Source organism: Heterocephalus glaber, unplaced genomic scaffold (genome assembly GCF_053883595.1).
Source record: "Heterocephalus glaber isolate CG9 unplaced genomic scaffold, H.glaber_assembly_v1.0 deba00001553, whole genome shotgun sequence".
NCBI lineage: Eukaryota > Metazoa > Chordata > Mammalia > Rodentia > Bathyergidae > Heterocephalus > Heterocephalus glaber.
Window position 1 is genome coordinate 15,916,120 of NW_028258344.1, and position 24,102 is coordinate 15,940,221.

Sequence of the window (24,102 nt, forward strand, 5' to 3'; positions counted from 1 at the left end):
AAGCTCTAAAACTGTGAACTGTAGTTAATCTTTTTTCATCACAAGTTGATTATCTCAAGTATTTGTTATACTAACAAAAAGCTAACTAATGCATGCAGTCTATGACTTGTACCACTGTAATATTTCACAGATTTCTTTTTAATATCATAGCCACTATCCTACTCACCTACCTCTTCTCTTGTAAAAGTTAGTACATTCACTTTTCAGCTTCTGTTCTCCCCAATTTAGACTGTTTTATTTATCTTTTCATGGTCTAGATTTGCATGACAATCCTGATTCTGAGGTCTTCGGCAGTTCCTACATTTTCCCCTATATTCAGTTTCTATTCATTCATCATATATTGGGGACCCTCTTTTTGTTTATTTACCATCGTTTCCAAATATTTTATATTTGCATAAAAGTTGGTAATTTACAAGAATATAAGAGCATTACAAAATACACTATCTTAATTGTCCTAAATTTTCTATGTAACACTGTAATGCCCATTGTACATATAAAGCAGCATATGTCCCTATAGATGTTTAAACTAAATTGGCCTACTAAGATGTCTAATTCTTCCTTAAATCTTCCGTTTTGCTCATGCCTTACTGGCTGACATTTTACAAATTTTCCACATGCCTAAACCATATATTTCAAATTTCAACTGAAATCCCACTTGTTTCTTTTTCTTCCTCCATCTACTACTTGGAAATGATCATCTTTTCTTGATCTTCTAAGTCTGTACTTGTACCTCCTTTAGAATATAACTCCCATTGTATCTCATTTTATTTTTCAAAGTCTTACTCATTTTAATATGTATATGATAAATTTTTCATGGTAGGAACTACATCTTTTTACAGAGATATAATATCTCTATAAAACTTATGTCTGGCTCACAGTTGGAACTCAGTATTTATTGAAGGAATGTGCATCTGACCTACAAAAGCAAATTACAATTAGCCTCATATTAAGCATAGTGCACAGGCAATTAAAAACACCTCTCAAACATAAGATGAATTTTATTCTTCCTAAATTACCACTCAGTGAGCTTATGCACAAGTTCTTGCAAAGCATCCTATGTACAGGACATATATAATACAGTTACATCATTTTGAACAAAGCATTACGTGGAGAAAACATATTAGCATAACAAAAACCAATCCTGGAATTTTTTTAATTTTTAGATAGGATCTGCCTGAATCAGTAAAAAGAGAGGTAAATAAATTATTACAGATTTAATAATGGGATATGATCAGCCAAAGAAAAATATTGAATGTTGTGGTAAATAAGCCTTAAAAGAGCCCTTGGAAAAGCAACTCTGCACATGCTCATGCTGTAGAAATCACAAATAAAAAACAACTATGTAATGTTATGGTTTAGATTGAGTGACAGTATCACTCATACACTTAAGGAGCCTTTCAAACCATCAGGCAGAAGTGGAACTGTATGCTTTCAAAAATGGTGTTAAATGATTCTGAAGGGGACAAAGGACACCAAAGGCATATGTAAGAGAGAACAAATAAAATTGTTACATAAAATATTAAAGGAGGAAATAGTAATATTTCTGAATGTATACATTTTACATGATACTTTAAAAATGTATGACTGAATTAATTAAATATTATACATAGCCATTTAACTATTTCTTCATCATCAAATGGTATGTATATATATATACATATATATATATATGTGTATATATATATATATCCATGAATTAAATGTTTTGATTTAGTGAATTCCCATTTAGAAAGCAAAGGATCTCTTTATACTGGGGTTGCCTCTATGACCTGACACAGGATTATTGTCCTTCCAAATACTAAAATCATCTTCATCACCTCGAAAGAGGGTAGAAAAAGTATTAGCTTTTTAAAATAGCACATCTTGTATAACCTTATGAGAACCAAATTATCATACATTGACTGAGCTTAAACTTAAGGAAATACATGGCCAACAAGAAATATTAGTCAATTTCAAAGCCTAGTATAAAAAAGCTGTGTAGTCTATTAGAATGCCATTATGCTTTTTTTTTCTTTTTGGTAAAAGAAATAAATGACAAATGTTGACTGTGCCTTTTAAATGTCTTTTATGTCCCTACTTTTCTTTACCCTTTTTAAAAAATTCTCATCCCTGTCACACTAGCGTAGGTTCCTAAAACATAAAATCTAGACAGATTATACAAACCTCCACACTGCAGCTCATCTGTCCCCCAATCCAATCTATCCTTGAAATTAGTGCCAGATTAATACCTAAAACACTTTCTCCACATCAGTCTTTTGCTCAAAATATTCACTGGCTCTCCACTGCCTCCAGGATGAAGTCCAAATTCCTTAGCCTAGTATTCAGGGTCCTCTACAGGTTGGCTCCAGTTGATCCTTCCAGCCTTATCTGCTATCAATTCCTCTTCAGCTAAACTGGTCTCCTCCAGTCTCCCAAACTATCCTACCTTTGTTCCTATTGTTCACTCATTTAGAATGCATTCCATTTCTTCTCAACCAATTCAAATTCTACCCATTTCCCAAAACTCAGCTCAGATTCCATCTTCTCCTTGAAGTCTGGCCAGACCTTAGCAAGCTGAAGAACTCTTTCTTCTGAACTCTGAGAGCTCTCTTGTTTAGATCAGTGGCTTCTAACCTTCTTGAGAATGAAGCCTTCTTTCTAACACCAAAATATTTCAGAACTCAAATGATAGCCTATTTTTAATATGTTGATGGAAAAGTTGCATGTGAACGTCAACGTGTAGACAAGAAATTTCTATTTTAACAAACACAACAGAATATATTTGTTCTTTTACACACTAGCTCTTCAACTTCAAGAGAACTCTCAGCCACAGGCTAAAAAATCCTAGCCTTCATAATTTATTTGGAACATTACTACCTTTTAGTTTTTAGTTTTTGTCAAATATTCAAAAAATCTTATCCTCAACCAGACTCTTAAGTGCTCTAATCGAGGCAGGTGTAGTGTCACAAAATTCTTTGTACACAATAAAAGCTAAATAAATGTTTGCTTCTCTTTCCCCTCCATATTGTATTATAAAAGTTATCATACATACCAGAGAAGTTGGAAGGATTATTACAGTGAACACACATAAACATCCCACTTGGATTTGACAATTAATATTTTACTTTTCAGTATTTATCCTTCAAAAAAATCTTACTTTTCAGGTATTTCAGAATAAGTTGCAGATATGAACATTTATCATAAACAAGGAATTCACATCACTAACTAGAGTTTATATTTTTATGGCCTTTTAACTGTACGTGTACAAATCTTAAACATGCCACTCAATGACTTTTAACAGACTCGTGCCTTTAGAAACCAAGTGGAATCTAAATATTTGTAGCTGATTGTAATAATGGAAGCATGGCATAACCATATGAAAATACTGTCCCCATTTAAAGAAGTTCATAATACTACATTCTCAATTTCTGACAAGCAGTATTTAGGTAACTTTAAATTAGAGGAGCAATAGTTTAAAAAGTAGCTTATATTTATCGAGTGCCTCTCATATGCCAGGCATTGTACTAAGCACTTTACAAGCAAGCAATATCTTGCTTTTTCCTCATGGCAACTTTATAAGACATTTATTATAATTGTATCATTTCAAATATGAGGAAACTGTAGCTTAATGATATTAAATAACTAGTCCAAGGTCACACAGCTAGTGTCAGTTTTTTAAATTAATTTATCTTTTTAAAATCCACTGAAGAGTTAAAACACTTTCCAATTAGGGTTTTATCATCCTTAATCATTCCTCTGATGCAGACTTAGATAATCAGTGAAGGACACAGCAACAGGAGAGTCTGAAAATACCAGTGCACTAAATAATGTATCAGTATATGTTGCAAATTAGCAGATGGTAAAATAAACTAGTGTATGAAGATTGGAAGCAGATGAGCTGGCCCTGACTCAGAACCTCAATCATATCAATATGGAAAATGGTTTATTTGCCTAAAATGTAATCAACCTACCAAATGACTGGTACTGCTTTCCCACCCTTCAGCAAGTCACATGAGCACCAGACATAACCCCTCCCCCAACTGAGTACTGAGCAAGTACCTCCTGAGGACCTCATGCACTCTTGGGTTCCTATAAAGGTTTTTTTGTCATGTAATGAATCCGAAGGAGAACATAGCTTTTTGTACTATGAAAGCACTATAGTAACCAGTTCCAAAAGATATATTTCTTTTTAAAAACATATAACATTTATTATTCTGTAGTGATAGCTGCTATGTGTGAGCATGTAGTAGATGTCAGGAACTATTCTTAGTATTTTGGATAGATGAATTGAAATAACACTCTGAGATAAAGGACCAATTCTTATTTTACAATGCATAAGGTAGGGGCTCAGAAATCTTACAATAATAACAGCCAGTGGCTGGTAAGTGCTTCCTAGTAGTCAGACTCTTTCCAACTCTCTTAATTATCCTAGCAACACTATAGGCATATGCTGTTCTGACCTTCATCTCACAAACCGGGGTTCAGAGGCACGGAGCAGAGAGGACACTCGTGAGCTGGTGGGTGGTAAGCCTTGGCTTCCAGTGGAAGAACCCTGTAAAGCCCCTGCTCTTTGGCCTCTCAAAATACACCTTAGAGCGCAAGGGCCCGAGTTTGATCCCTGGTACCAAAAAAAACCCCAACACCTTAGCCACAGGTGCTTAAACAGCTGAATTAAGATTTTAACCTAGATTAATCTAATGCAAAATTTATGCTCTCACCATCATGCTGTACAGTTTCTTATATTATTATTATTCCTTTCCATTAACTCTCCTTAAGGCAAATGTATGCTTTTTGCTGAAAATGATAATCATATGTAAATGAATACATGACTTCAGACAAAATGCCCTTATAAATTCTCACCTCATAAGTCTTTTCTCATTGCCCAACACCCCTTGTATACTTTCAAAATACTACTTAAACGAATTTCTTAAAACAAACACAGGGCTGGGGATATAGCACAGTGGTAGAGTACTTGCCTTGTATAAGTAAAGTGCTAGGGTTTAAGCCCTAGCACTGCAAAAAACCAAAACCAAAACCAAAAACTCCCTGCAAACCCAATAGGATCACTCCTCTATTTACCTTCCGGCCTCTCAGTTCCCATATAGCTGAACCCAAACTCCTGACCATGGTATCTAGGGACTGCATCACTTCCCTTGGGTATCTTGGACCCTCTCTGTGCATTTTGTGCATGATCCTCAACACACACACACACTTCCTCTGATTTGGAATGTCTTTGCCACAACTGTAACAACCAAGTTCTCTCTCATACTGCAGTGAGTATGTATCATTATTCTACTTTTTTCCCACCTCCAAAATTGTACCTCCTCTTATCATTTATCATTATCACTTTTATCATTCCTTTGCCATCTTACAAAGGTCCTAAACCTAAGTAGACTAACAGACTTATCTTTATGTCGTTCAGTTCTTAAACTATGGAAAAGTTTCTTTATCACTGTTAAGATACTAAATACAATTGAGGTTTCCATTTATGAAACAATAAATTAGTTACGGGTCAAAAGCAAGTCAGTTATTACAGATCAAACTCAAAATCAGCAGCAGTGTTAACTTGGATGTTCTCTGATAGAAAGTCTATAGTTACTCTATGAATTGTTATGCGAAATGACCAATTTCAAAAATTTGAAAAATAAGCCTTAGGTAGTTCTGAATCTATTAATGCATTATAAGTAAAATTATTGGATGCTCTTCTCTCATAATCACTCACCAACAGTATTTTCTTAGTAACATAGGCCATTCAATCAACAAATATTTATTGCCAAACCTTCCACTGGATATTGAGGATGCAATAGTGAACCATTCTGTCCGCCATTCTGTCCTCCCTTTCAGGAGCTTAGAGACGATCAGATAAAATAGGCATGTAACTAGAGGTCATAAGGTTTCATTTTGGTGATAATCCTAGCTAAGGTAACATAAAAACTTTCTATTACAAAGTATGTCAGCAAGAACCCAACTTTTTTTCTAGTAACATAAGCAGTACTATTGGAGAGTCCAAGTTTTAAAGCAGAAAGAATATAGGTTTGAAATCAGTCTAATCTGTCTTTGAATCCCTTCTCCAGAACAGCTAATGTGCTGTGTAAACATGAGCTAGTCATTCAACCTCTTTAAAAGTAGCTGGATAAAAGTCACCTTAAAGATTGTCTTGAGGATAATATAAAGTACATAGAGGGATTAATGATATGCTCAATAGGAAGAATTCAGTTGATTTAGGTCATATTTTTATTTTGCTAAAAAATACTATTTCCAACTAAAATTCCCCTTATTATTTAGCAATGATCACATAGGTAAGCATTTTAGATTTTGTTTCATTTTACAGAAGAAAAAAATGTTTTCAATTTGTATTATGGGAAGTAAACATATCTCCCTGGAATGTGTTTAGTAGAGTTCATTTATGTTTTTTGGTGTAATGGGATATTGGAAGCATGAAATAAAACAAAAAATCTGCAAAACCATCAAATTACCATGAACATAATCATAATAAGGTTTCACTTATAAAAATGTTGTGTCCTAAAACTTAGCATAAATTTTTGATTAGTTTCTCAGATTGGTAAAGGCAATAGACAATCACTGAGGACAGTTATAGAACAGATAACTTTTTTCTACTCAAAGTAAAACTAGAAAATTTGCAATGTATATAAATTTCTTCTATGATAATGAATGCTTGGAGTCAAAGAGAAGAGAATGAACTACTCTTGGCCTTTATGCCAACTATTCAAATAAACAAAGTGAGATCTCGCTTTCTCTCTCCCTCCCTCCCCTTTCCTCCCTCCTTCCCTCTTATTCTGTCTGCAGTTATCTCTATACTGCTCACTCCAAGACATCCTTGGACATTTTAAGAAGTCAGGAATTACTTAAGCAATGAATGACCAAAGAGAGATGAATTAGCCTGAAATTCACATGTATCTCTAGAGTGAACCAGAGATTTCACCCAGAAGATAGGACATTCTGGGGAAATATATTTCTGCTTATACTAAAGTTTTGTCCCAATCAGGGTTGAGTTGGTAGAGAGCTCAGATTCTCTGACCTATCTGCAATTGGAAGAAACTGAGAGCTGCCTCATCTAGTCACTAGTTTATCAAGAAATCCAGATGTCTGGAACCCCCGAGCCTTGGTACAAGCAATAAACATTCTAATGCCTAGTTTTACTAGAAAAGATCCAGTTAGCTACAGATGATAGGCTAGAGCAGATCTGTCACTTACATGACCCACACATCCCACTCAAATGTTTATTCCCTCCCTTCTCATCCTCCCTGCTCTTCTTTCTGCTCCAGCCTCACAGAGCTCCTTGCTGTTTCTAGAACATACTGGGCATAGTCTCAGCTCTCAGGTTTGGTGACTCAATTCCTATGGTGCCCCAAACAAATGCCAACAGAGTAATGCTTGGTTGATACAATCTGGTTCTCAAAGTCAAAATAAATGTGACCAAATTTACCATCAACTAAGAAACATTTCCTGAGGTAGAAAATATTTACTCTGAGCAGTAGCAAAACTGCAACTGCCTTTTGAATTTCACAGTAATACTGCTGCAATCCAAATGTGGATATAATAATGACAATTATAATGAAAAGCAGAGATGACTTCCCATCTCTGTTTGATCTCAGAGAGGCTTAACACAAGCAGACGGCTGATGGAATTATAATTAAGTCAAAAGCTTTGAACACTAGTTAGAGACAATCCCCCAAAGTTAACCTATGGATGCAATATCCAGTGCATGCATGACCACAAGAAAAATCACACACACACACACACGCACGCACTTAAAAGACCAGAGCATAACTACCTCTGAGAGTTATCCTTTTAACAAAGTCCTTTTGTCCTTGAACCCTCTGACCAATGGTTGTTGTATAGCTCTGTCATTTGGTAGGAAACAGCATTCTGCTGTGTGGCAGTGAAAGCAGGAATGTTTAGGGCAAAGGTATTTGCTGATGATAAGAATTACATATTCTCTCCATGGAGAAACAAAGTGACTTAAAAGTCCATTCTCTGGACTCAAAATCTTATTTGAATCCTAGTTCAGATACCAGTGGTACCAATTACAAGCCATGTGCCTTTAAACTTGTCATTTAACTTTCTAAGGCTTGGTTTGTAAAATAGGAATCATACCATAGAAGTAATTATCATTTACATATAGTAATTACATATATGTACATTTACATAGTTAATGGATACAGAGTTCTTTGTAAGTTCCACTTATGCTATAAGCTTTATATTATATGCTTATAGCAAGGCTAATATAAATTCTGCTATTATCTCTACACAAATGAGGAAACAGACACACAGCTCATTTCCCAAAGTTCCCACAGCTAGCAAATCATGGAATTTGGATTCAAACCCATACTGTCAGCCATTCTGTTGGCAGTCTTGAGAAATTTTCTGAAGATTAGTAAAACAAGACAGTCAGCATAATGACTAATCAGCTATTAAAGAACATTAGCCATTTTTATTGTTAGTAGGAGGCATGTGAAAATTATTCCCATAAACACAATATAGCAAATATTAAATTCTAACAAATTATTTTCCTCCTTTTATGGCTTTTGCTTGAGAATAATTTATAAAAGGTCAATTTTATGACTATAGGCTAAAAATGTCATTTAGAAACTCCTTTACTCATAATGTCCCTTAATCTTCCAGAAACTAAATTGTGTGCAGAATGTAAACAATAATAAAATTAGATTACCATGTTTCTATTGACATCAGAATATCTGACCACAGATATATAAATATAGCCTTAAAATGTAGCCTCAAACCATAATTTTATACACATTCACTCCAGTTCAGATATTTCCTGTAAATAAGGTTTCTTAAAGATACTCTCATTGGGTAGAACTGTATTTCACAGAATTAAATTTATAGTGAGAAAAAAAATAAATTCAGATAATTTACTAGTGTTCTAAGCTTTGCAGAAATAACAAAACAACTTTAGATTCTAATAATATAAATAGGTAAAACTGAATTGACATTCTAAAATATGCAAAACACAATTAAATATATTTTAAATGCAGAAAATTTAACCACCTAATTCAAGATTGTAATCTGTTATCATCTTGGAAATCTGATACACCAATTCAAAATTACTATTTGAGTTACCATCAGAATTCCTGAAACTGTATTTGTAGTGAAAATTATAATTGCATCTGGTTTTACATCACTTAAAGATAAATTAATCTGTTTTAAGACCAGTTTAAGCTGCTTCTTGCATTTGAATCTGAATTTACAATAGGGAAAATTCACACTTTGAGCTCTTAGTTTCACTCACACCTCTTTTCTTGCCCTCCTCTCTCTCTTCCTAACCCTAGACAACCAAAAATAAACACTGAAACTAGCAATATATTGGAACTGACCAATCTCAGGCTTCCATGGACTAAAGACAACCAGAGAAAAAACAAAGATGGAAAGAATCCCCGCTTTGCAAACAAGGCCCTAATTGGTACGTAAATAAAACTCCTTTTACTGCTACAGCTCTCAGCCCTTCTGCAAAAATAGTTCCCAACCACTTCTCACCCATAACATAAATATCAACACAAAGCCTTCAGCAAATAGAGGCTTGATTCTTCTGTCACAGTCAATCCATTAATATTCATCTACTAGAAGCATTACCACCCAAAAGCCTTTTTCTTAAAAATTATGCTTTTAAACAATCTCTCTGATAAGAAATTTTTATTCTATTCTTCTCTAGGAAACCAACTGCTCAAAGATAGGGGAACAGTGAAAAGAAAGACAAGCATTAGTGTTTTTGCAACCATCCATCAGTGTATTCTGGGTTAAGTTTTAGTTGTTTAATAGTAACTAAAATATTCATTAGTTCATTTAGAAATTTATTATTTCCAACAATAATTTTCTCAATACAAATCGAGCACTTATTTATGCTATTTGACTAATTTTACCTATAGGTGTCTTGTAATTTCAAGATTTACAAATTGGGTAACATCAACTGTTAACTGCAAGAATAATGATTGAGAGAGATGTTGAAATATAAAAATAAGCATCTAAAAGTTTTGAAATATGAAACATTCAAACAGCATCTACAACTGAAGGACATTTCTTCTAGGAAAATTTTCAAAACAGTATTTGAGGCTGTAGCTCGGGGTCTTTTTGATTTTCTTGTATTTTAAATTTTTATTTTTCTAAATTAAGTTTATTGGTACATTTTGGGTATTCAATATGATGATATTCATCATTGAGAATTTGTACCTTTACATGATATATCTTGGTTCTTATTTAAGCTCAGTGTCTTTTTGTCTTTTTTCCTTATAAGAACCATGAAAATAGGTACTAGCCTGATAAGAACAGAACCTAAAAACACTGGGTCTTAGGATAATTTGGCAGCAGACTTAAGAAGAAACTTAATATTCTCTGCCTCGCCATTTCATTCCCTTCTTGTTTGTTCTTTAGATGAAGTTATTACGGTTTTTGATACAGGAGATTTTCTTGTTTTCTTAGCCTCTTTATAGGGACAAGTGGTGGCAGGAAGTAAAAAATGGTTCTGAGAGAAGACAGTGTATATAAATGCATGCAAAGCCAACAAGTGTATAAACTAAATGGAAGTTTTGTTGACCTAATTAATTTCAATTGAGCTGAAACTATTTTAAACTGCACTGCCGAAAAGTCACTTAAATACAAATCGTGTGTGTATGTCTGGAAATATTTGTTATAGAGTTAGGAGAAGTGATTGATATTTTAAAGAAGCTTAAATTTTAATGAATTTCTTTTTTTCATTCTTCTAATTCATTGGTAAATATTGGTGGTCTCAAATTAAATAAGATCTCAAAGAAAGAACAGGAAAATCTGTAACGAGTATGTATCAGGGAAGCTTGCCAGATGTTAATGAAGTCACTAATTTTAAACTTAACTCCTCTAGTGGTGGCTGAGAGGAGTGAAATAAGCACGTGATAGAACAGATATGTAACATGATAAATTGATTCACAAACTTAATAGCAACCTAGAGCTTCCTGATATTGTTTGGATCTGAATAGGCACATACTATGGACCGTGAAGAAAATTTGGGTTCCAGATTTTCAAACTGTGTGTTAAAAATAAAACCTATTCAGACAGATAGAAATTCTTTTTATGCTTTGGATCATCTATACTGGTTCTTTCTAACTTCTCCTTCCAATGAACCACAACCTTTCGAATGTACACCAGTGAAGAACACCTGAAAACAGGATGAGATGAATAAACTACGTATTTCTCTCAAGTTAGGTCTTAAAAACTCATTTGCAAAACATAAAACATAAGTGTGTCTTTAGGATAATAATTTCTAATTATTTCCCATGCTGAATGGGGCAGAAGATCACACCAACGTCTCAAATATTTTATTGTTCTAACCTTATTTTAGTTATGCAAAAATCCTTTAAGATATAGTATTACTGAATGAATAAGCAGCCAAGCTATGAAATGTAAATATTCAGAAACATATTACTCTACATGTGCTTCAAAAACAAATCACACCTCATTCACATAAAGCCACCTAAGAGGGCAGACCCCAGACAGAGTCTGCTTTAATACTGGGTGGTTCGTGTTGTAGATGACTTGCCAGGAAAATACTGAAAAGATGAAAACACCCTACCCCTGTTTCATTTTTCATATTTAAAAAATTAACTATCAGTATTTCATATTTACTCTTCGCACTATACATTGACATAGTCTAGTAAGCAAATTAGTTTAATATGCTCAGTCTTTCTCATTTTGGGAAGCTACTTTAAGTGATTGCGTTATCTGGTTTGACAGTGATGGAAATGACAGTGAAAGGTTTGCTGCCATGGGCCCTCTGTGGTCTCCCTGAATAGTAACACTGAAAGGCCCCACCGTGCAGGGACCTGCCGTGAGCCATGCGACTGTCCCCACACCCGGCCTGTCCTCTGGCAGACACGCTTTCACCTGAAGCCAGATCCCAAGGGGAGAGGAAAAAGGACGTCTTGCTCTTATTTTATTTGCTCTATAAAATCTAGTTATGGGCTTCAATTGCTTTCCTATAATTTACATTTCTCTTTGAGTACTGGGATGGGAAGAAGTTTCAAGAGAAAAGGCCCTTTATTCAGAGATTATTTTTTTTTGCCAGATCAGCAAAAAACTTTTGATGACAACCATTTTCATTAATACTGGAAATGAATATATTTACTTTTAAAGAAAAATACAGAACAGTTACAGATAAAAAATTATCATTGTGGATATAAATAGCTTACATCAGAAATAGCTGATTTGACATTTTATCTATTATCACAAATTTTATAGCATTACCAAGTTTCAAAAGGTTTCATTGCTAAATACTGGAATACTTCACCAAAAGGACAATAATTTTATAGCATTTGTGTTTATTGTTTTTAAAAAATTATGTGATAAAAGATCACCATGGTGATTGGGAACTGATGAAAGAGTTTTCCTATGGATGGAATTCTAATATAGATAATTGAACTTCTAGTGGAACTTATTTTCTGAGTCCATCAAGATCCTAAGGCTTGGTAAAAAATAAGCAAATATATCTATGAAGTAATTTTTCAATAATCTAAGGTAGAAATAAATACAGTACAACAAGTAACATTTCCATATGTTGAAGTTGTAAAAATATGCATAGCACCTAAATGATTGCACATAACAGACAGAAAACATATAACTCCATATGTTTAATCTTAGGTATATATCAAGTAGGTCTATTTACATAAATACTCATATGTATGAATTATACAGACATAATTGTAATTATACTATGCTTAATGTATTCTACTTAATCTTTTAAAAAGTAAGTTTTATGAATACTTTTCAAATAAGATTGCCTACATTGTAAGCAGTAAATTTTTCTGTTTTGCTGATCTGTATTTTAATAGCCAAAGCCACAAGAATGCTAGGTACACAAATTATTTTACTGATCATTGAAAATAATTCAGTTCAATGTTGACATCTAAACAAATCTTTGGTTATATTTAGTAACAAAATGGAAAGAAAAAAAAAGAAAGAAAGAATTCCAAAATTTCATTGCTCACACAGCAAAATAATGCAAATTGATACTGTGCTGTGGACATGATTAACAAGGAGATAAAATACATTCAAAGGTTTAAAATGTTATGTGCTAACATATGAACAGATGTGTGTATATATATATATATAACATGTGTACATATATATGAATCTATATAAAATTAAACCAGTTATGAATGTTACAATAACCTAGTAACATGCAGTTCCTACTAATGAATATGAACTAATAAGTCAAATTGCCTAGAGGGGAAATAGTAGTTTAATGGATTTAACAACAGAAATCATAGCCACCTAGTAACAAAGTGAGGCAATAAGGTGCAAAGCAAATAGGGAAGAAGGCAAACACTCACCTTCGGTGCCATTGGGAGTCATGGAATTACTATTTATGTGAGAGTTATCGAGTTTGGGACCACTGGGGGATTCACTACTACCACTCAGACGGCTATGTGGGCTGGTTAGATCCTGCATTTCCATAGACCTAAAGACAAGAAGCCTTCAGTTTGACAGATGGACCAAATTCATGACACCACTATTTAACGCGATAATGACTTGACACGTTCTTTGAAACACATTCACACAAAAATCTCATTGTATCTATTTTCTTAGACTCAAAATAGTCCATCTTGCACTTTGATTTCAGTCATCCTTGCATTACACATACTAGTAAAAGGTGTCACCTTGCCCTACCTATGCAACCAAACATTTATATGGAGTTTTTTAATTTCTTGTTTTTCTCTTCCATAGTTTATCAAATCACAAGGTCTAATGTAAGACAATGACATTTGTTTAAATTTTCAGAGAAAAAAATGTAGTCATAGTTTTCTATAATATTAAAAAATCCCCAAAGATGTTATTTTTCTAAAAGAAAAGGCAAATGTATAAATAAGTACAATAGAAATACATCCCTTTTCTATGGAATCTAACAAGTAAGCACTATGAACTCTTGTAATTTACCACCCAACTGTAATTTAATGGGTCTCCAAACCAAATAAAACACTTGAAACCTATAGTCTAGTGACAGGGAATGAGATAGTCCTGATGCATGTGTTTACTCTGGCAAACTACTTAATTGTTCCTCTGTTTCCCTTGAAACAAATGCAGCATTAAAACATTATAATGTCGGCTCAATTGTTTGCTTTGTGGATTACATACAGCGTGCCCAATTGAAAAGGGATAAGACCAGCATACAGTGAGTCCCTGTGAGCATTAGCACTCAGAATACCTCAGCTGTCACTTAGGGAAATAAGGACAATTCTGCTTCAATGCTGTCATTCTGCATTTTTACCATATAAAAACAGTTCAATCTCCCCTGAAGGTTCTTAGACTCAGGAGTTACTTATTCTGAAAAAGGTAAAAAAGCCACTATTCGTGTTCACAATTTCAGAACTAGACACTTATATTTAATACTCTTTTAAGAGAGGATTATTGAAAGTCATTCAAAACACATCTAGATACCATCTGTATTCTGACAGCCAAGTTTTTAAAGCTAAGGCCCATTTGCTTTATTTTAAATGTTGTGAGTTTCTAAAATAATAATGAGGGAGTTTAATGTTACACATATGAAGCTAATATTTGTTCCTCAACTACACTAGGTCAATAAAATATACAGTCATTTTAGTTTGGAGGCTGTACTTAAATTGACTATGGATATCAGTTTTTAAAACAACTTAATATGAGCCATTTTACTTCTTGAGTCTTCTGAATTCAAACTAGAAATGTTTCAAATCTATTTTTTTCTTTCCTAGTTCTCATTTCAGTCACAGTTTTCTTAACACCAGAAAGTTTATCCCACAATCATCAAATCAAGGCTCCTATTCCTTTCCTAAATACTTAAACATTTTTTAGAAGTACATACATTCACACACACACACACAATGTTAAGTAATTTCCAACCAGCCTGTTGCTATTAATAGCAATAATTAAGACATACTAGATAAAAATAGATCTGGGTCACAGAAAGGTAATTTACAAAAATGTTGAATAGCAACAATAGCCTTACCTGCAACTTGAGGAAACAGCAACATCTGAACTGGTTTGAGATGTTTGCACCTGTGGTCAGGGGTAAAAAATTAAAAGCTGTTGTTACTGTGCTTCAGTGTCAGCTCTTAATTATACAGAGCACATGGCTGAGACCGACAATGGTCTCTTTTGACCAAAAGAGAAAGAGGAGGATAGTGCAGCAGTGAAAGGCATATTGTCTTTAAGTTGAGGTCTCAACTGTTGTTTCCTCCTGCAGGTCTATCCTCCTCCTCCCCTTGTCAGGGGGAAGGCAGCCAAATGACGGGATAGTGATTCATCACTGGCCTATGACAGCTGCAAACGGGATTACCCCTCCCCCAAACAACATGCAAAGCAGCCTTGCCCAGGCAGCTTGGAAAAGGTGCTTGGAAAAAATAGCTATTAACAAAAATGAGTGTGCTTAGCAGCAGTAGTTCGCGCAATAATCCCCCAGCATCCTCGGAAGATCTTTCATCTTCTGTTATCACCAGCTGAAACAGAGCTCCCGCCCACCCCTTTGACTCTTGAGGGTTTCTTATCCTTATCATGATGATTTTCTCCCACGTTTACTATTTGTCATTTAACAATCAGTAAAACAGCTCCTGGGCAACTCTCAGGCAATGCTGCACTAAGAATAAATGGGGAAGACAAGTTTTCATACCCAGTCATCTCACTAAGCAATGCCTATGCAGCTCTGCCAGGCAACACAAAAAGTTTGTGGGTTTATTTACTTGGGTGGATTTCTCATCTTTTAGATTGAAAAAAAGAACGGATAACTGAATAATCAGTTCAACATCCCAGTTAGCCAGCGTGTTAATCTCTTTGTTTTTAAATGAATCTAGATTTGGGGGCTTCACTAAGGTGCAGGCTTTAGTAGTCACTGCTCTTTCCAGAAGCGGCTCTAACCATCAGCAGGTGATGAAACTCAGGTGAGGAAGCCTGCTGGCTTGCACGCTCAGGCTAACACCTTGGCAGGCAGGCAGCAAGGAGCATTCTGCATAACATTTAAAATGGCTCAGAATTCCAAATCTTTGATGTGCATTTTCATTCAACCTGAACTGACATCAATTAGGGCTACAGAACAAAGATGAGAACTGAAGCATCTCAAATGACATTAAAGTTATCCAACCAAGCATCTTCTGTGGATTCCTGTTATTTTTAAATTATGATTTATGAAACTAAGAAACACCACCTTTCTAGCAAGAATAAAGCATCATTAAGGTCTAAATGTCTTGGTATAATGTTTCTATAATACATGCAGGATGACAAAATAATTTTTCAAAATGCATTAAGTAGAGATTAAACATTAATATCTGTATATGTGCCATGCTGTGATAACAGGTTTCTGCCATTTTTGTTAATGCTCTCACACAAGATAAAATGGTTTCTTTTAGAAACTGGAACAATATACCTCAAGGATAAATACCCACACACATACTTTTATACACCTGGAATAAATTATAGGCGAGAACTTAGTTTTAAGAACTCTCTTGGCTTAATTACGTGAGAGTATGTAAAGTATACTTTCTGTTAAATGTTAAAATCCACTTCCATTTTAACATCAGCTAGAAAGTATAATCTTAGATTCATTGTGTAGTTTGAAAGTTTGGTTATATTTATATTTGAGGCTTCACCTGTCATTTCTAAATTTAAAGGTTTATTGTTGCTAATTTTTAAAAAATGAACTTCAGAACAAGAATTAGCTGAATACATTTCCTCATTGAAAAAAGTGCATTTTCACAACAACATATTTCTTTTATGCTAGGACAACCCAGTCTCTACTGTACTGTCATGCACTACAATTTTTGAAAGCCCATTCCATGATCTTCATTTCATTAAGTATACTTCAGATATATTCTTTTGTGTCTCAAGGATTATTTAAACCATGTGTTGTGTGTTACTGTATTTAAAAATGACTCTTTAATCAAAATAACTTTAAAACAACTAATCCTCACTTAGGCTGGTCAGCTGAATCCACATCGTGGTCCAGGAAAAATAAATCTACTCTCAAGAATGCGAATGCAGACAACAATTAGACACAGATGTGAGCAAAATTAGTTACAGTTTACAAAATGCTACACTTCACATGCTTTTAGTTTTTTATGTGTAGCACAAGATTACAGTGCAGTAAGGAAACATACTCTTATAATGACTTATCTAAAAAGAACACCTATTTCTGATTGGTGTTGATTTTCTCTCATGTTTGACAATTTCTGTAGAAATTTCTGTATTTTAAAGGTCTAAAATCACAATGTGTCTCAAAAATAATTAATCAGGAATAATTTGTTCAAAAGGGAGAAAAAAGTATTTCATGGCTTCCAGAAAAATGCTGTTGGGCATTCACTAAACTCACATTTTCTGCTTTATATCCACAAACTTAATACGTTTCTAGTCTCCTAATCTGGTATCTTTAATTTAAATACTTCCACGAATGCAAAAATATTTCCCATTACATTATATAAATGGTCATCTTAAATTACAATGAACTCATTGCACTTTAATGCTTCTTAAACATTCTTTGTACAGAATATACATAGTAGCATATTGGCAGAGCTGTGAAAATACAAAGAAAAAAGATAGCAGAACTCCTTAGAATTTTAATTCAAGAGTCCTAAACTTGTAACTTTGACTTCTGATTAGTTAATGAGGTCTTTTAAGTTTGCCTTTTTTTCTAATTAAATTTATAATTCTTCACAGATGTAACTTTTGTTGATGTTCAATTTGTCTCTCTCATTTTGTTAAACCTCACATAGTACTTCGCCAATCCATTGAATAGCCACATTAAATCTGTTAATACCATGCTCTTCAACCCCAGAAATTATTTCCAGAAGGCAAACTTGCTTTGAGAGATCATCAAACAAGACTTAAGGTACACATTTTATCACATTTTCCCTACCACAGAGCTCAGGATGCAGAGTAAAATCATGACTTTTGCACTGTTTATTATACTTTGCTAAATTACAAATCAAAAGCATCTGACAGAAGATCATGTATGAAGCCAAAAAGTTAATAATGTTCTGTGAAAAGTAAACTGTAAATGGAAAGGGATTCTAAATCTCAGCAGCACAGAGAAAATAAAATGTAGGTACTTGTCTAAATTATGGGTTTTCCATAGGCTTTTTTGCTTGCTAGAAGCAATTTTTATAAAATGACTATAATTTAAAACTTTTTTTCAAAATGAAAAGAAAATTTCAAAGTGAAAGTACTGAACTTATCTAAATAAATACAGTTGGCAAGAGAGCTAGTTTTGTCCAACCACAGATCAACCTGAGTACTTGCAAATTTGAAAGACAATGGCAATTTTCTAATCAGAATACATTTCATAGGGAATAAATGTGCCTTAACTATATATCTGCTTTTAAAGCAGAAAAAGATCTTGCCCAAATTTCTCCTCAATCAATATTTCCAACTGTCTCAGCATGGTTAATAAAAACCTAATTTTTTTTAAAAAAACTTAACCTTAAGATTGAAATGAAGTTCTAGGGAGGGGTAGATTGTTTTTTTTAATGCTAGCAGTACATTTCCTTCTTCATCAGAGCTCATAAAGTAAATATTTTAATTCTATTGCTGCTTATTTTACAGGAATACTCATTTGCAGTATCTCATTTAAAGAAAATGACAAAATAGCGTTCATATGAAACCAAAAAGAAGGAAGTTTTTAAACCACATCGATTCCACCTGATTTAAGGATTATTTTCAAAAAAATTATTGAAATGTGGTTCAAAATACTGATATCTGACTAAATAAAAGTATTCTCATTGAAAGTATGTCTTCTTCCAGTGTAGTCTTATGAAATAAATTTTCATGCTCAAATGGAAATTTTCTTTTGAGAAAATCACTTATCATGTCTGTGAAACCCACACGGCAGTTGACTTCCATTTGGCACTCCAAAACTGAACAGTGGCTCAATTAAGTTTCTGGGTCTGTCAGAGCGGAGAATTTTCAGATTGGAAATGTATGGCCGCTTGCTCATTTACTGAGCACTTTGGGCCTCAGGAGAACTCAGGCATTGAGAAAGTCAAATATCAAATTTTGATCATTTAAAACCCTGACTACTCATTGTGTACATGTCCTCAAACCCCAAACAGTGAGGGTAAAGATTCACACAAGCACAAAATAAAACCTACTGTGAAAGACATTTTAAAAAACCATCCCAAACCTATAAAACTGCGCTATGTGCTTTACTATCAATTTCTGTACCCCTTGCCATTTTAAGAAACGAAACGTAAAAAGTTTGCCTAAATTCAATGACAGCTCTGAATTTATTGAATTCTTGTAAATGCTATGCTTAAATGTGTAAAAACTCCTCCCAAGAAATATAAGCTCATTAGTCATTAGCAATTCATATACTGATTTTGAATGGCAAACATTTAGAATGGAAATTCAAAAGTTGAAGAATCTAGATTTTAACTTCAAGGTCCATTTAATTCATTTAAAGTGGCAATAAGTGACAAATTAATTAGCCCATTGTTTGTTGTATCACCTTTTGGAGATGAGCCTGGTTAATATAACGTTTGGAATATCGGTTTACTGAAGCAAATAGATGAATTTGCTTAAAAAGTGGTTATCTGTTGTCCTTTCAAATGTTAAATTTTTCATTTTTTTCCATATCAAGCTAACGTGCACAGGTAAAGTCATCCATGTGTTGTTACTATAGATGCATATATAACATTTTAATCACAAAATAATATTTGAAACTTGCATAGAAAAGAGATATGAAGTAATCTCAACAATACGGTCTTCTGTTATACTTATTTGTATAAATCATAACAATCATTAACAATTAATTTGCACTTATCTCTTAATGACCCTAATTGTTCAGAAAATTTGGGGGTTAAAAATTAAACTTTTATGATTGTACTTGTGGCTAATAAAGTACTAGGTACAAAGTGTCATACTTTTCCTCATGCCGTAATGTTTTTCTTTTAAAACAAATCAAAACAATAATAAAAGCGCGCCTGTTATCTCGGGCTTTGCCCAAGGACAGCTGTTGTCAGTCACTACAATTTTTCAAACAGTCATCTTGTACTTACAGCGCTCACATGTGCCGCGTCCACCAGTTTAATGTGCTCCTTCGAGTTTTCTGGTTTAGTAAGCCTCCATTCCTGACATAGTTCTGCTGCTGGGCAGGAACTGCGAGGGCTGTGCAGCGCGCTCAGCGGAGCTGCGGCGCTGCCGGCCGCGGAGCGCGCACGCAGGGGACAGCCCGGCTCCGGGGGACGGCGCCCGGGCGCTGCTGCAGGCTCGGGCTGCTGAGCCACTGAGCCAAAACCCTTTCCCCAGGAAGAACCCCGCCACAGTGGACGGCAACAGGAAGGCTTACAGTCGGAAGTGGCACTGGAGAGTTTCTACCTCGCCCCAAACTCGGAGCCATCAGCTCCCACCGTTCTGTTTGGGAACAGCTTTGCGCCCTGCGCGCTTTCCCCACCGAACGGCAGCCGCAGATAGCATCTGAGAACCCTAGACAAAGAAACAGCAGAATCTCATCCCTTGATTTGTTTGCGCAGCCTTGTAGGTCTGCCCATGAAGCCTCGGGGCTTTTTTTGTTTTTGCAACGCAAACCACAGTTATTCTCTTGTCCTAACGTTATTGGTTTAAATGCAACAATTGAAAGGAGCACTCCTCTGTCTGACTCAACCTTGCTGCTTTAAAAAAAAATTATTATGTAAATGAACGCGCCCCATGCTATCTGAATAAACAGCTGTGTGAGAATAACTTCTGTGACACTGTCAGCACACACACATCCTCCTGCTGCAGTAGCTCCCAATTAAGATCTTTGGGAGTAGTTAGTTACACGTTATCTTTTTACACTTTTTCAAAACTTTTTTTCAGGCCCTGAAACTTGAGGGATTGATACTTTTCAGAATTTTTTTCGAATGTACCTACCCACTAACAAGTCTGGGGAAGATAAAAGTAGAATGGCTGTTCCCAAGAAAAAGCGAACAACGTGTAAGCTATTATCAATTCTACAATGAAAGACTGCCTGATGCTTCTGCAACAATTTCTAGGATGCCAAATCCTCCCTGAACGATTCTTAGGCTACGAACCAGACAATATTGCAGTGTTAATATTTTCAAATGATTTTTGAGAAAAGATTCAATTCACTAGGATCCTTTCTTTACAGCCTATTCTTTCTAAACAATCTAACTAAACTGTACCTGTATCTATACCTAATCTGCTGTTACACTTGCCTGGAGATTTGAGCTTCGTTAAGATCTCACATTCTATGCAGATAAACAACTTCACTTATAAGACCACTGACTTAACCATTATATTTATTTCAAATATTTAAAGAAGGCATTGTTTATGTGGGCTAATGATTATACTTTAATTTGTCAGCCTTATAAATACAAATGTTTATTTTGATGCTATTCACTCATCAGAACCAATCTTGTCCTCTAAAATATAATGGTTATCCCCTTTGGATTTTCTTAAAACTATGTTATCAATAATGCTATTCTATTTATTTGATCTTTTTAATAAAAACAATCCCCTTTTTTAGGCTTGGTATAAAAAAACCTTTAAAAATCACAGTAGCTTGATAAATGATCTCATAATACGCTTCTAGATCATCAACCAATAAAATACAAAGTCTTACTTTTTGCATTGCTAATTTGTAAATGAAATAACCATTCCTATACAGACAAAACACGTTTAATGACCAAAATACAAGGCAAGCTTTCTCCTTTCTCTCCCCTCACCCCTGAAAAGATGCCAGTCTAAATTCCTCAGAAAAGAATGCCTTGTCAAACCTAAGAGGCATCTTAAACTGCAGACTCACCTAGGATTTCATTTTGTATAGTACCAGCAAGGAATCATGGGCTAGGCATCTACCATATTTGGGAAGCCAGCTCACTAAAGAGTTGATTGCTATTGGATCTGTTCATATATGCAGCAGAAATAGAATTATGTTACGACCTACAGCACTCTCTCAGGCCAGAAGTATCAGTTAGTCAGTATACTAAAGTTATAGCAGAAAACAAATCATAGTCTATAAAGGAGGTTTCTAGTATTGTCAGATAAAAAGAACGTTACATTAATTCAATCTATGATATCAAACACCAACACAATAACTGCTTTTGCAATCAGATTTATTACTAAGCGCCATAAAATATAAAATTTGAGGTGTTGGTAAAGAATTATACCTTATTTGAAACTCTACATGCAGCTATTTTACCCATGTGTCCCGTAGTGTTAAAATTATTTTAGACATACAACGTTAAAATGTTATTTTTCTGATCCATGAAAGATTATATTGGCAAATTCAGAATACATAAATTATGTGAAGTCAAAACAGCAGAAATGTTGGGTAAAGTATGTCATCTTTACATACAAATTACTTGTGAATATCACAGTAAAATTTATATTAGTGCTTTATATTGAAATTAAATTTTTATTTACATAACCAAACAAAATACCATTGAAAAAAGATGCATGTGATTATGAAGAAAATTATGAAAAGCGTGATGAATTTAATGTGACCACTAATTGGCATGATGTAGCTCATGCTTCATAAGTATTTGACAAAACTTAGTAACTGGCTAAAAGTACATCCATGTGCATATTTACCACTTTTAAATAGTTTCATTTTCCTAAAGCAAAACTAGACAGATTTAAAAACAGTCATATATTTATCTATAAATTTTGTCTGGTTATTATTTCTAAATACAAATATATAATAATTATTATTATATACAACTTAAACAAAAATGTTACTCTATGATTTAATAACCAAAATTTAAAACATTATTAATAAGACCCAGCTTGTAGTGTATTGTTAACTTCCTATTTTAAAAATTTCACCAAGTATAATTACATAACTTAACCATATATTCTTAAGGATCAAACTGTCTCCTAAACAAAGTCATATAGATTACAAAAGGTTTTAGGAAAATTTGCTGAACATTTACCATTATTAAGGATATGTAATAATAGAAAACATTACTATCTGATATTTGCTGCAAAACTCACAACACATAATTGCTTGAATAAGAGTTTAAAATTTTTCCAGTATGTTTTCCCCAATAAAACAAAAACGTACATATAATTTTATCTGGAAAAGGAAAACACTTGAAATAGTCAACTGTAATGAAATGTTTGAATACCCTTAATGAGATACAAAGATCTTTCATATACTGTATCTCCAAACAGGTTTATCTGACAAAGCCAGCTGTTGCTTGGATACGTGCCCACATATATACAAGAAGTCTATAATTTTAATAGAAGTTTTCAGTGCTTTTAGATTAGCCAAATTTTAAATAAGGGCATGATCACAAAAATAAACAAATGTCCTTAATTAAATTAAAAAAAGGACAAGCGCAGATATAAGGGAGTCATTAGAGAAATTCAAATGGTAACTTGGAACTTTTCTAAAACTACATGTAAACAATTGATTAATCAAATTAAACATAATGACTGAATACTGAAAAAATAAAGGATAAAACATAGTGTCTCTCTTTTCTATTCCAGGAAAAACAATAAAGTTCTTGAATGATTGTCGTTTTCAGTAAAAGATGTATTTTCCTTCTATTCATGTTTACCTCAAAATATTTTCAGTAGTAAGCATGCATATGGCCTAGTCCAACAGCTATTTGCTGCATAGATAATTCCTATAAAATGATTATTTCTCAAAAGAAATGACAGAGTAAGTTGAAAAATAGAACTAGCACTTGAAGACCAATGCATTGTCTCCAAATGCAAAATTCTACTCAGTATTTCTTTCACACTAGTAAAATCAATATCTGGAAATATGTAATAGTTTGCACTGAAGACTGTTCAAAGTAGAACAGCAAATGGAGTATTCCAAAATACTGTCTTTCAGTTTCTTGATTATTCATTTTCTTGCAGTCCATGCCGTGGCACCTTTCTTTGTGGAACCTTTGGAACCATATCCAGATGACTGGGATTATGAAGCTTGCTGGCATTTGGAGTGACCACTTCCATGACCTGTGCTTTCCTCACCGGCACGAGACCTATAATGAAGATCCTGCTCCTGGTACCCTTCTGTTGAAACACAACCAAGTAAAACATCCTCTATTTATTTTAAGAATGATACTAAATCCGCCAAACTAAATGTCTACTGGTATTTTGTTAAATGCTTTCCATTCAAACGCCAACATGAATAGCTTTTAACAGTAA

At 34.0% G+C, this 24,102-nt stretch overlaps 1 protein-coding gene across 12 annotated transcripts in view; it reads right to left on the reverse strand.

Annotated features, from left to right (window-relative positions):
* Positions 1-24,102, reverse strand: part of Eya1 (EYA transcriptional coactivator and phosphatase 1) — a 431,890-nt gene that overhangs the window by 159,846 nt on the left and 247,942 nt on the right. For 10 of the 12 annotated variants that reach the window (XM_087190467.1, XM_087190466.1, XM_087190465.1 and 7 more), the window contains exons 3-4: positions 14,966-15,015; positions 13,317-13,444 (exon numbers count right to left, since the gene is read on the reverse strand). In XM_087190467.1, the coding sequence (XP_087046593.1) occupies positions 13,317-13,444; positions 14,966-15,015 (178 nt within the window). Of the gene's footprint in view, positions 1-13,316; positions 13,445-14,965; positions 15,016-19,997; positions 23,968-24,102 lie in introns of all 12 variants that reach the window. The other 2 variants (XM_087190473.1, XM_013071264.3) reach the window with 1 other exon arrangement.